The sequence below is a fragment of the Salmo trutta genome, chromosome 29 (genome assembly GCF_901001165.1).
Source record: "Salmo trutta chromosome 29, fSalTru1.1, whole genome shotgun sequence".
Taxonomy (NCBI): domain Eukaryota; kingdom Metazoa; phylum Chordata; class Actinopteri; order Salmoniformes; family Salmonidae; genus Salmo; species Salmo trutta.
Genome location: NC_042985.1, coordinates 6,557,601 through 6,570,757, shown reverse-complemented (window position 1 = coordinate 6,570,757; position 13,157 = coordinate 6,557,601). Strand labels below are relative to the sequence as shown.

Here is a 13,157-nt window from a genome sequence, read left to right as displayed (position 1 = left end):
CTTCTGATCAGCTGCCTAACTGCTCACAGTGGAAACCACAGTCTTCTGATCAGCTGCCTAACTGCTCACAGTGGAAACCACAGTCTTCTGATCAGCTGCCTAACTGCTCACAGTGGAAACCACAGTCTTCTGATCAGCTGCCCAACTGCTCACAGTGGAAACCACACAGGCCCAGTAATCAGAGGTAGGAGGAGGAAGTGGGTGTTCTAGTTAGGGTTGTCTGTGTTTCTTCTACCGTTACTGCAGATAGACCGAGTCTTCTGGGTAACACTACCATTACTTACTGCAGATGGACCGAGCCTTCTGGGTAACACTACCATTACTTACTGCAGATGGACCGAGCCTTCTGGGTAACACTACCATTACTTACTGCAGATGGACCGAGCCTTCTGGGTAACACTACCATTACCTACTGCAGATGGACTGAGCCTTCTGGGTAACACTACCATTACTTACTGCAGATGGACCGAGCCTTCTGGGTAACACTACCATTACTTATTGCAGATGGACCGAGCCTTCTGGGTAACACTACCATTACCTACTGCAGATGAACCGAGCCTTCTGGGTAACACTACCATTACCTACTGTAGGTGGGAAAGCCTTCTGGGTAACACTACCATTACTTACTGTAGGTGGGAAAGCCTTCTGGGTAACACTACCATTACCTACTGCAGATGAACCGAGCCTTCTGGGTAACACTACCATTACCTACTGCAGATGAACCGAGCCTTCTGGGTAACACTACCATTACCTACTGCAGATGGACTGAGCCTTCTGGGTAACACTACCATTACCTACTGCAGATGAACCGAGCCTTCTGGGTAACACTACCATTACTTACTGCAGGTGGACCGAGCCTTCTGGGTAACACTACCATTACCTACTGCAGATGGACTGAGCCTTCTGGGTAACACTACCATTACTTACTGCAGATGAACCGAGCCTTCTGGGTAACACTACCATTACTTACTGCAGATGGACCGAGCCTTCTGGGTAACACTACCATTACTTACTGCAGGTGGACCGAGCCTTCTGGGTAACACTACCATTACTTACTGCAGGTGGACCGAGCCTTCTGGGTAACACTACCATTACTTACTGCAGATGGACTGAGCCTTCTTGGTAACACTACCATTACCTACTGCAGATGAACCGAGCCTTCTGGGTAACACTACCATTACTTACTGCAGGTGGACCGAGCCTTCTGAGTAACACTACCATTACTTACTGCAGATGGACCGAGCCTTCTGGGTAACACTACCATTACTTACTGCAGATGGACCGAGCCTTCTGGGTAACACTACCATTACTTACTGCAGGTGGACCGAGCCTTCTGGGTAACACTACCATTACTTACTGCAGGTGGACCGAGCCTTCTGAGTAACACTACCATTACTTACTGCAGATGGACAGAGCCTTCTGGGTAACACTACCATTACTTACTGTAGGTGGGCAGAGCCTTCTGGGTAACACCACTATTTAGTGTATTTACTATTGATGGGGCACTAAGAATACCTTGCACGTTACTACTGTAGGCTGTATGTTTGGACTAACCTCATTTCTATACATTTCATTTCCAATCTTGAACGTACTCCATATAAACTAATATCACACTAGCTGGTACACCATCCATCTTCCAAGGCTAATAAAAAGGCCCTTGTCAGAGTGCGTAGCTGTAAAACCAACTGTCGCTCTGATTCAATTCGCCATCTCTCTGACTCACTCTCCCTCTCTTCTCCGAGGCCTTCCTGAGAGGGGGGCGACATGCGGGGCGCGTAAAACTGTCACATTTACATGGCCGTGAGCGTCGTACGGGGACCACTGCTCGCTTTATGACTTTACAGCCGCTGCTACAGACACCACAGTGACACACAACACAAATAGTGTCTGGTCGCCCTGTCCCTGACTCCGGCCTGAAGATACAGCTTCTATCCCCCTGACAGACACTAGGGGTTTACACTGGTGTTCTTGTTGGGTTGTACAGAGCCCCAGAGGAGTCCCTCAATTGTATTTTTAGCACTGCTTTCTCTCATCTTTGTTGTAACTGGGAAGGCTGCAGTGGCGGTATTCTGGCCTGCAGTGGTGGTATTCTCTGCTGTAGTGGTGGTGGTATTTTCAGCTGTAGTGGTGGTGGTATTCTCTGCTGTAGTGGTGGTGGTATTCTCTGCTGTAGTGGTGGTGGTATTCTCTGCTGTAGTGGTGGTGGTATTCTCTGCTGTAGTGGTGGTGGTATTCTCTGCTGTAGTGGTGGTGGTATTCTCTGCTGTAGTGGTGGTGGTATTCTCTGCTGTAGTGGTGGTGGTATTCTCTGCTGTAGTGGTGGTAGTATTCTCTGCTGTAGTGGTAGTATTCTCTGCTGTAGTGGTAGTATTCTCTGCTGTAGTGGTGGTATTCTCTGCTGTAGTAGTGGTATTCTCTGCTGTAGTGGTATTCTGTAGATACTTTAGTTCCTCTCCTTCCAGTCTAATCAGTATTGACTTACTGATCGCAAAAACACATCCATCAAAAACAGCCCTGCTAGGTTGAATTATACTCTATAATATCCTATTGATTCTATCCCACTCTGCTATGCCCAACTGAAAACTTCCCCAGCAGCTTGGCTGGCAAGCCTGGCAGCGGAGATCTCCTCCTCTCTGATCTATCACTATGTCAGCCTCTGCATTCCAACACCACTGATTTCAATTTATCATCCGACTGCTCCCACGCTCCGCAAAACAAAAAAAGCACTCAGCAAGCCATTAGATGGAGAAAGTCCATTTCTCAACAGGCATTTGTGTTTGGCTGTGGTGAAAGTGCTCTGTGTCCTGTCAGTTTAGTGTTGACTAGAGTGGTTTTCTGCTCTGGGTGGGGACTGACTGGGACAATGTGCTGAGGGAGGGGAAGAGGGTAAGAGTGAGGAAGAGAGATGGAGAAGAAGGGGAAAAAGAGAGGAAGGAAGAGGCTGTGTGTGTGTGTGTGTGTGGGGGGGGGGTAGAGAACTGGTCATTATGGGAGGAATGACTGATTCCTGTTAAAGCCTCAGAGTGACTGAGCTCTTCTTGGTTTTATTCACTCCACCCACTACCCGGGTCCCCAGACACTGGCCTGGTCCCCAGACACTGGCCTGGTCCCCAGACACTACCCTGGTCCCCAGACACTAGCCTGGTCCCCAGACACTAGCCTGGTCCCCAGACACTAGCCTGGTCCCCAGACACTAGCCTGGTACCCTACACTCCCCTGGTACCTTACACTCCCCTGGTACCCTACACTCCCCTGGTACCCTACACTCCCCTGGTACCCTACACTCCCCTGGTACCCTACACTAGCCTGGTACCCTACACTAGCCTGGTCAAATACACTAGCCTGGTCAAATACACTAGCCTGGTACCATACACTACCCGGGTCCCAGACACTACCCGGGTCCCAGACACTACCCCGGTACACTACAGACACCTGACCCGCTACCCCGGTACAATACAGACACCTGACCCGCTACCCTGGTACAATACAGACACCTGACCCGCTACCCCGGTACAATACAGACACCTGACCCGCTACCCTGGTAAACTACAGACACCTGACCCGCTACCCTGGTACACTAGACACATGACCCGCTACAATACAGACACATGACCCGCTACCCTGGTAAACTACAGACACATGACCCGCTACCCCGGTACAATACAGACACCTGACCCGCTACCCTGGTACACTACAGACAGACACCAGACGCACTACCCCGGTGCAACAGACCCGCTACCCCGGTACAACAGACCCGCTACCCCGGTACAACAGACCCGCTACCCCGGTACAACAGACCCGCTACCCCGGTACAACAAACCCGCTACCCCGGTACAACAGACCCACTACAACAGACCCACTACCCCAGTATAACAGACCCACTACCCCGGTACAACAGACACACTACAACAGACTCACTACCCCGGTATAACAGACCCACTACCCCGGTACAACAGACCCACTACCCCGGTACAACAGACACACTACCCCGGTACAACAGACACACTACCCCGGTACAACAGACACACTACCCCGGTACAACAGACCCACTACCCCGGTACAACAGACCCACTACCCCGGTACAACAGACACACTACCCCGGTACAACAGACACACTACCCCGGTACAACAGACACACTACCCTGGTACAACAGACCTGGTATAACAGACACCTGATGCGCTACCCTGGTAAACTACAGACACCTGACCCGCTAACCTGGTAAACTACAGACACCTGACCCGCTAACCTGGTACAATACAGACACCTGACCCGCTACCCTGGTACAATACAGACACCTGACCCGCTACAATACAGACACATGACCCGCTACCCTGGTAAACTACAGACACCTGACCCGCTACCCTGGTAAACTACAGACACCTGACCCGCTACCCTGGTAAACTACAGACACCTGACCCGCTAACCTGGTAAACTACAGACACCTGACCCGCACCCTGGTACAATAGACACCTGACCCGCTACAATACAGACACATGACCCGCTACCCTGGTAAACTACAGACACATGACCCGCTACAATAGACACCAGACCCGCTACCCAGGTACAATACAGACACCAGACCCGCTACCCCGGTACAATACAGACACATGACCCGCTACCCTGGTAAACTACAGACACCTGACCCTCTACCCTGGTACACTACAGACAGACACCTGACCCGCTACCCTGGTACACTACAGACACCTGACCCGCTACCCTGGTACACTACAGACACATGACCCGCTACCCTGGTACACTACAGACACATGACCCGCTACCCTGGTACACTACAGACAGACACCAGACGCGTTACCCCGGTACAACAGACCCGCTACCCCGGTACAACAGACCCGCTACCCCGGTACAACAGACCCGCTACCCCGGTACAACAGACCCGCTACCCCGGTACAACAGACCCGCTATCCCGGTACAACAGACCCACTACCCCGGTACAACAGACCCACTACCCCGGTACAACAGACCCACTACCCCGGTACAACAGACCCACTACCCCGGTACAACAGACCCACTACCCCGGTACAACAGACCCACTACCCCGGTACAACAGACCCACTACCCCGGTACAACAGACCTGGTATAACAGACACCATATTTTAAAAAAAACAGGAGTCCTGTAAGTATGAGATGAAGTAGACTCAGCCAATCAACTCCTGCTGGTATTTGATTATCCTATACAATTCCCTTCTACAGCGCGAGCCTCCGAACCAGGGGGGGTCAAAACATTCTGTATGCTGAGAGAGGAGCACTTGAATATCTGAAGGGGTGCTTACATGCTGAGGGGAGAAAAACAAGCATTCAAATGCAAAAGAGAAGAACCTCTTGAATGACTGTGGGAGGAAAAGGCAGAAGGCAGAGGAGCAAACAACATCCTCAATGCCTGTTCATTCACCAACATCCTGCATTAGCTCCCTCCAACACTGACTGCCATCCTACACAGACGCCATGAGAGTTAATACTGAACGCACTATATGTTGACTACGTTTTGTTCCTAGAAAGTTTTCAATTACAATGTCAATCTAAAACTCAGCCATATAATATACACACGACTGTAAATGACTACAAAGCCAGACATGTATAGACCACAAATGACTACAAAGACCAATAAGACGGTAAACTAGCAACACCTAACAACGTGTGGTGGCCTGGTTCAAATAGTTCTAAATGGTGTGAGTAACAAAACTAACTAAGCCTTTTAAAAGGCTCTGCTCCTCACCATTATAGGAGAGGACAGGAGAAAGTGAGGCCGGTTTACAGGGTGAATTAACTAGGGTCACTTGGCCACCCTCGCATTATATAATTAGTCCCATCCAGGTCCATTTCTGCTGTTGTCCTGTTCTAACATCTGTTTGTAACTAGTCACCCTACATTGCACAGAACACATGGCAAAGGAAGGAATGTGTACTAAAATTGCTCTGGACTGCAATTTGAGGGCTATTTTTGGTCTCTGGCTCCAAAAACGAACTGAGGACTTTAAAAACGTAGCAGTGAGCTGGTCTGTGTTCGCTTTGTTGAACTCCTGAAGGAAGAACACAAAGAATGTGGTTTTTCTACTATGGTCTCTTCAGTGAAGTAGTGGTCGTTCATGGAGGCTTTCTGTCTGAACGTGAATGAATAGGAAATAAATGTTTGTTTGGATTACAAAAAGATACTGTACATAAGGATTTTCTTTGTATTGGAACTTTTTCTAAATTCATTCTTTTCACGACTGAGCACAGACATGAGTCAAACCCCTTTTTCTATCATAGACACTAATGCAACCGCGGCAGCAGTGAGGGAGAAGGGACAAATCTGATGGGGGACGACACGGGAGAGAGGGGGACGAGGGGGAGACACGGAAGAGAGGAGGGGGACGGAGGGAGCGGATAAGGACCCCCAGCGGTGAGGGTGAAAAGAGAGGGGACAGTACGGACCGGGCAGCACATTTAGCACTTGGCCCAGTGGACAGAGGTGCACAGGGGACAGAGCAGGAGGCTGATAGGCGAGAGCGGCGGGAGGGGAGAGTTGACAGATGGCACCAAGGAGGATCTGTGTGCACTAACCCGGCACAGGAGAGGAGATATGTTCCAGAGAGATCTACTTCTCTCAATTACAGAGGTAGAGGAAAAAATCATCTCCCAGCCTCAGAGAGCGATATTCACAGAACAGCATGGTCAAACTGGGCCGTTTCTATGGAAGGGAATACTTACTTTGGCACCTCTGAGGCAGCTTTTGTAAGAACTTACAGGATTGTTTAGGATGCTGATGGACCACATGCTGATACAGGGAGGAATCAAATGTTTGGAAACTGGAAATAAGCAAAGGGCATATGATGGATATTTACATCCACTCTTCAGGGAATATGAACTTTCCACATTCACTGTTTGTGTATCTGTAAACAGAGCACTAAACTCTCACCTTTCATGAGAAGAAGCCACCATGATGTAATGTACGGGGAGAAGGGCTGCTAGCCTGGCAACTGTAGCCAATAACCTATTGTACCTTACAAAGGCAGTAGGAATCATTAAAACGGCCCTTTCATGTCATGGGGTAAGAGTGCTCTCTGACCTCCTGCTGAGGGCAGGCGAGTGTGTCAGACCATCTGCTTTACTGACTGATCCCAAACAAAAACAAGTTTTAGGTCACAAGACACCCCTTGCTGATCTCCCTCGTTGAGCAATTATTTGAGATATGCATAATGCTACTTAAAAGCTGCAGGTCATCATTATTTCTGACTTAGTGCCTTCCAACAGGGAGAAGAGAACACTGTTTGGAGGGAGCTATCTGACTGAGACCCCAATTTATGCTAATCCATTAACCACCTGCTCAGGAGTAACGGGACAATTCACACGTGTTAAATCTGGTTAGCTCCAGAAATGCAGCGCTGCAGTTAGTTTGGTAGCTACTGTAGATATCTGTAGGTGGATGTGCCGGTGGTCGGAATCAAAATGTACGGTGCTTCTTGATTTGGCAGAGAAACAGCATTTTTAAAAGCAGGATGGAGAAGAAAAAACTTCACTTCGTCATCACCCAGCCCCAGATTGGTATTTTTCCCTTTCCCACACATTGGCGTTTTAATACACCCAGTCCTATTTTTAGGACCTGAATCTATTCTGGTGTCTGGTGGTGTTGTCTTTGTTTCTGTCCCTACCTCTCCCTCTCTCTGGAGGTTTTGGATTGTCTTTGTTTCTGTCCCTACCTCTCCCTCTCGCTGGAGGTTTTGGATTGTCTTTGTTTCTGTCCCTACCTCTCCCTGGAGGTTTTGAATTGTCTTTGTTTCTGTCCCTACCTCTCCCTGGAGGTTTTGGATTGTCTTTGTTTCTGTCCCTACCTCTCCCTGGAGGTTTTGGATTGTCTTTGTTTCTGTCCCTACCTCTCCCTGGAGGTTTTGGATTGTCTTTGTTTCTGTCCCTATCTCTCCCTCTCTCTGGAGGTTTTGGATTGTCTTTGTTTCTGTCCCTACCTCTCGCTGGAGGTTTTGGATTGTCTTTGTTTCTGTCCATACCTCTCCCTGGAGGTTTTGGATTGTCTTTGTTTCTGTCCCTACCTCTCCCTGGAGGTTTCGGATTGTCTTTGTTTCTGTCCCTACCTCTCCCTGGAGGTTTTGGATTGTCTTTGTTTCTGTCCCTACCTCTCTCTGGAGGTTTTGGATTGTCTTTGTTTCTGTCCCTACCTCTCCCTTTCTCTGGAGGTTTTGGATTGTCTTTGTTTCTGTCCCTACCTCTCCCTCTCTCTGGAGGTTTCGGATTGTCTTTGTTTCTGTCCCTACCTCTCCCTCTCCCTGGAGGTTTTGGATTGTCTTTGTTTCTGTCCCTACCTCTCCCTCTCTCTGGAGGTTTTGGATTGTCTTTGTTTCTGTCCCTACCTCTCTCTGGAGGTTTTGGATTGTCTTTGTTTCTGTCCCTACCTCTCCCTCTCTCTGGAGGTTTTGGATTGTCTTTGTTTCTGTCCCTACCTCTCCCTCTCGCTGGAGGTTTTGGATTGTCTTTGTTTCTGTCCCTACCTCTCCCTGGAGGTTTTGGATTGTCTTTGTTTCTGTCCCTACCTCTCCCTCTCTCTGGAGGTTTTGGATTGTCTTTGTTTCTGCCCCTACCTCTCCCTGGAGGTTTTGGATTGTCTTTGTTTCTGTCCCTACCTCTCCCTCTCCCTGGAGGTTTCGGATTGTCTTTGTTTCTGTCCCTACCTCTCCCTGGAGGTTTTGGATTGTCTTTGTTTCTGTCCTTACCTCTCCCTGGAGGTTTTGGATTGTCTTTGTTTCTGTCCCTAACTCTCCCTCTCCCTGGAGGTTTCGGATTGTCTTTGTTTCTGCCCCTACCTCTCCCTCTCTCTGGAGGTTTTGGATTGTCTTTGCTTCTGTCCCTACCTCTCTCTGGAGGTTTTGGATTGTCTTTGTTTCTGTCCCTACCTCTCCCTCTCTCTGGAGGTTTTGGATTGTCTTTGCTTCTGTCCCTACCTCTCTCTGGAGGTTTTGGATTGTCTTTGTTTCTGTCCCTACCTCTCCCTCTCGCTGGAGGTTTTGGATTGTCTTTGTTTCTGTCCCTACCTCTCCCTCTCCCTGGAGGTTTTGGATTGTCTTTGTTTCTGTCCCTACCTCTCCCTGGAGGTTTCGGATTGTCTTTGTTTCTGTCCCTACCTCTCCCTCTCCCTGGAGGTTTTGGATTGTCTTTGTTTCTGTCCCTACCTCTCCCTCTCTCTGGAGGTTTTGGATTGTCTTTGTTTCTGTCCCTACCTCTCCCTGGAGGTTTTGGATTGTCTTTGTTTCTGTCCCTACCTCTCCCTCTCCCTGGAGGTTTTGGGTTGTCTTTGTTTCTGTCCCTACCTCTCCCTGGAGGTTTTGGATTGTCTTTGTTTCTGTCCCTACCTCTCACTGGAGGTTTCGGATTGTCTTTGTTTCTGTCCCTACCTCTCCCTGGAGGTTTCGGATTGTCTTTGTTTCTGTCGCTACCTCTCCCTGGAGGTTTCGGATTGTCTTTGTTTCTGTCCCTACCTCTCCCTCTCCCTGGAGGTTTTGGATTGTCTTTGTTTCTGTCCCTACCTCTCCCTGGAGGTTTTGGATTGTCTTTGTTTCTGTCCCTACCTCTCCCTGGAGGTTTCGGATTGTCTTTGTTTCTGTCCCTACCTCTCCCTCTCCCTGGAGGTTTTGGATTGTCTTTGTTTCTGTCCCTACCTCTCCCTGGAGGTTTTGGATTGTCTTTGTTTCTGTCCCTACCTCTCCCTCTCTCTGGAGGTTTTGGATTGTCTTTGTTTCTGCCCCTACCTCTCCCTGGAGGTTTTGGATTGTCTTTGTTTCTGTCCCTACCTCTCCCTCTCCCTGGAGGTTTCGGATTGTCTTTGTTTCTGTCCCTACCTCTCCCTGGAGGTTTTGGATTGTCTTTGTTTCTGTCCTTACCTCTCCCTGGAGGTTTTGGATTGTCTTTGTTTCTGCCCCTACCTCTCCCTCTCTCTGGAGGTTTTGGATTGTCTTTGCTTCTGTCCCTACCTCTCTCTGGAGGTTTTGGATTGTCTTTGTTTCTGTCCCTACCTCTCCCTCTCGCTGAAGGTTTTGGATTGTCTTTGTTTCTGTCCCTACCTCTCCCTCTCCCTGGAGGTTTTGGATTGTCTTTGTTTCTGTCCCTACCTCTCCCTGGAGGTTTCGGATTGTCTTTGTTTCTGTCCCTACCTCTCCCTGGAGGTTTTGGATTGTCTTTGTTTCTGTCCCTACCTCTCCCTGGAGGTTTCGGATTGTCTTTGTTTCTGTCCCTACCTCTCCCTGGAGGTTTCGGATTGTCTTTGTTTCTGTCCCTACCTCTCCCTGGAGGTTTCGGATTGTCTTTGTTTCTGTCCCTACCTCTCCCTCTCCCTGGAGGTTTTGGATTGTCTTTGTTTCTGTCCCTACCTCTCCCTGGATGTTTTGGATTGTCTTTGTTTCTGTCCCTACCTCTCCCTCTCTCTGGAGGTTTTGGATTGTCTTTGTTTCTGTCCCTACCTCTCCCTGGAGGTTTTGGATTGTCTTTGTTTCTGTCCCTACCTCTCCCTCTCCCTGGAGGTTTTGGGTTGTCTTTGTTTCTGTCCCTACCTCTCCCTGGAGGTTTTGGATTGTCTTTGTTTCTGTCCCTACCTCTCCCTGGAGGTTTCGGATTGTCTTTGTTTCTGTCCCTACCTCTCCCTGGAGGTTTCGGATTGTCTTTGTTTCTGTCCCTACCTCTCCCTGGAGGTTTCGGATTGTCTTTGTTTCTGTCCCTACCTCTCCCTCTCCCTGGAGGTTTTGGATTGTCTTTGTTTCTGTCCCTACCTCTCCCTGGAGGTTTTGGGTTGTCTTTGTTTCTGTCCCTACCTCTCCCTCTCTCTGGAGGTTTTGGATTGTCTTTGTTTCTGTCCCTACCTCTCCCTGGAGGTTTTGGATTGTCTTTGTTTCTGCCCCTACCTCTCCCTGGAGGTTTTATCCAGAGCGACTTACAGTAGTGAATGCATACATTTCATACAATTTCATACATATCATACATTTTTTTTCTGTGCTGGCCCCCCGTGGGAATCGAACCCACAACCCTGGTGTTGCAAACACCATGCTCTACCAACTGAGCTACAGGGAAGGCTACGTCTGTCCCTACCTCTCCCTGGAGGTTTCGGATTGTCTTTGTTTCTGTCCCTACCTCTACCTCTCCCTGGAGGTTTTGGGTTGTCTTTGTTCTTGTCCTACTCTCTTTGCTTGTCATACTCTTTGGGCATGCTTCTTAGATTTTTTCAGTATTCACATTGTCTACTGTATTCTAGGCTCTACTCATATCCAGTGTCCAGCCATGTGTTTGAGTAAACCTAATGTACCCCAAAACACCCACCAATATGATTACTACTACAACCAAGTTCCCCCAGAATGAACACTGGCTTCTAGGTTCTATCCAGAACCCTGTCCATTCGGTTCCCCTCCCAACGTACCGTGCTCTAGGATGATGAGCTGAGCGCTGGACTGCACGTTCCCTGCATCGTTCTCTGCCAGACACTGGTAGAAGCCCTCGTCAGACTTGACCAGACCCAGCACCTGCAGGTTGTGTTCATTCTGTGGGTCAGACAGAGAGAGCGACAGGGAGAGCGACAGGGAGAGCAAAAGCGAGAGCAAAAGCGAGAGCAAAAGCGAGAGCAAAAGCGAGAGTGAGAGAGATCAATAACATCAGGTGGTGGAGAGATTGACCTATTTCTCTATGTCTTGAGGTGGAGACTGTGTGAGAGGTCAATATGGTGATTGACCGACCACTCCTAAATCAAAGACCACAACAGTTGAGCATCCAGCTGAAGTACTGCTTGTTAAAGCAATTGGTTAAGAGCCATCAGACTGTAGAGTTTCACTAGAACTTCTACTCAGTAAAGATCAGAAGCTGAACTACAGGTTTTACATCACACATCCTAATGACATTTCACATTACGCTGAACTACAGGTTTTACATCACACATCCTAATGACATTAAACATTACGCTGAACTACAGGTTTTACATCTCACATTACGCTGAACTACAGGTTTTACATCACACATCCTGATGACATTTCACATTACGCTGAACTACAGGTTTTACATCACACATCCTGATGACATTTCACGTTACGCTGAACTACAGGTTTTACATCACACATCCTGATGACATTTCACATTACGCTGAACTACAGGTTTTACATCACACATCCTAATGACATTTCACGTTACGCTGAACTACAGGTTTTACATCACACATCCTGATGACATTTCACATTACGCTGAACTACAGGTTTTACATCACACATCCTGATGACATTTCACATTACGCTGAACTACAGGTTTTACATCACACATCCTAATGACATTTCACGTTACGCTGAACTACAGGTTTTACATCACACATCCTGATGACATTTCACATTACGCTGAACTACAGGTTTTACATCACACATCCTGATGACATTTCACATTACGCTGAACTACAGGTTTTACATCACACATCCTGATGACATTTCACGTTACGCTGAACTACAGGTTTTACATCACACATCCTAATGACATTTCACATTACGCTGAACTACAGGTTTTACATCACACATCCTGATGACATTTCACATTACGCTGAACTACAGGTTTTACATCACACATCCTGATGACATTTCACATTACGCTGAACTACAGGTTTTACATCACACATCCTGATGACATTTCACATTACGCTGAACTACAGGTTTTACATCACACATCCTGATGACATTTCACGTTACGCTGAACTACAGGTTTTACATCACACATCCTGATGACATTTCACATTACGCTGAACTACAGGTTTTACATCACACATCCTGATGACATTTCACATTACGCTGAACTACAGGTTTTACATTACACATCCTGATGACATTTCACATTACAACAAACTCACAATGATTTTGAAGTAGTCGCTGGGAATGACGGCGTCTCCGTTTTTGACCCATTTGACGGTGGGGGCCGGGGAGCCTGTGACCTCACACTGGAACATGATGTCCATGGACTCGTGGGCGTAGATGTTGGCCGGCCTCTTCAGGAACTCCGGTGGAACTGCAACATACAGCAGGGGAGAGGGGTGTCAGAGTGTGTGTGGGGGGGGTGTCAGACTGTGTGTGTGTGTGGGGGGGTGTCAGAGTGTCTGTGTGTGGGGGTGTGGGGGGGGGTGTCAGAGTGTCTGTGTGTGT

The 13,157-nt window shown here is 48.4% G+C and overlaps 1 protein-coding gene and 1 long non-coding RNA gene across 13 annotated transcripts in view; both read right to left on the bottom strand.

Annotated features, from left to right (window-relative positions):
- The window catches only part of LOC115166817 (neogenin), a 246,523-nt gene that overhangs the window by 58,264 nt on the left and 175,102 nt on the right, over positions 1-13,157 (bottom strand). For all 11 annotated transcript variants that reach the window (XM_029720664.1, XM_029720669.1, XM_029720675.1 and 8 more), the window contains exons 6-7: positions 12,869-13,023; positions 11,411-11,531 (exon numbers count right to left, since the gene is read on the bottom strand). In XM_029720664.1, the coding sequence (XP_029576524.1) occupies positions 11,411-11,531; positions 12,869-13,023 (276 nt within the window). The remainder of the gene's footprint in view (positions 1-11,410; positions 11,532-12,868; positions 13,024-13,157) is intronic.
- On the bottom strand, positions 9,657-10,018 carry LOC115166818 (uncharacterized). Of its 2 annotated transcripts, none has more exons than XR_003870369.1 (2): positions 9,888-10,018; positions 9,657-9,851 (listed from the first exon to the last, which is right to left on the bottom strand). It is a non-coding gene; the product is annotated as an uncharacterized LOC115166818 (long non-coding RNA). The 2 variants fall into 2 exon arrangements; XR_003870370.1 differs by having other exon boundaries at positions 9,691-9,845.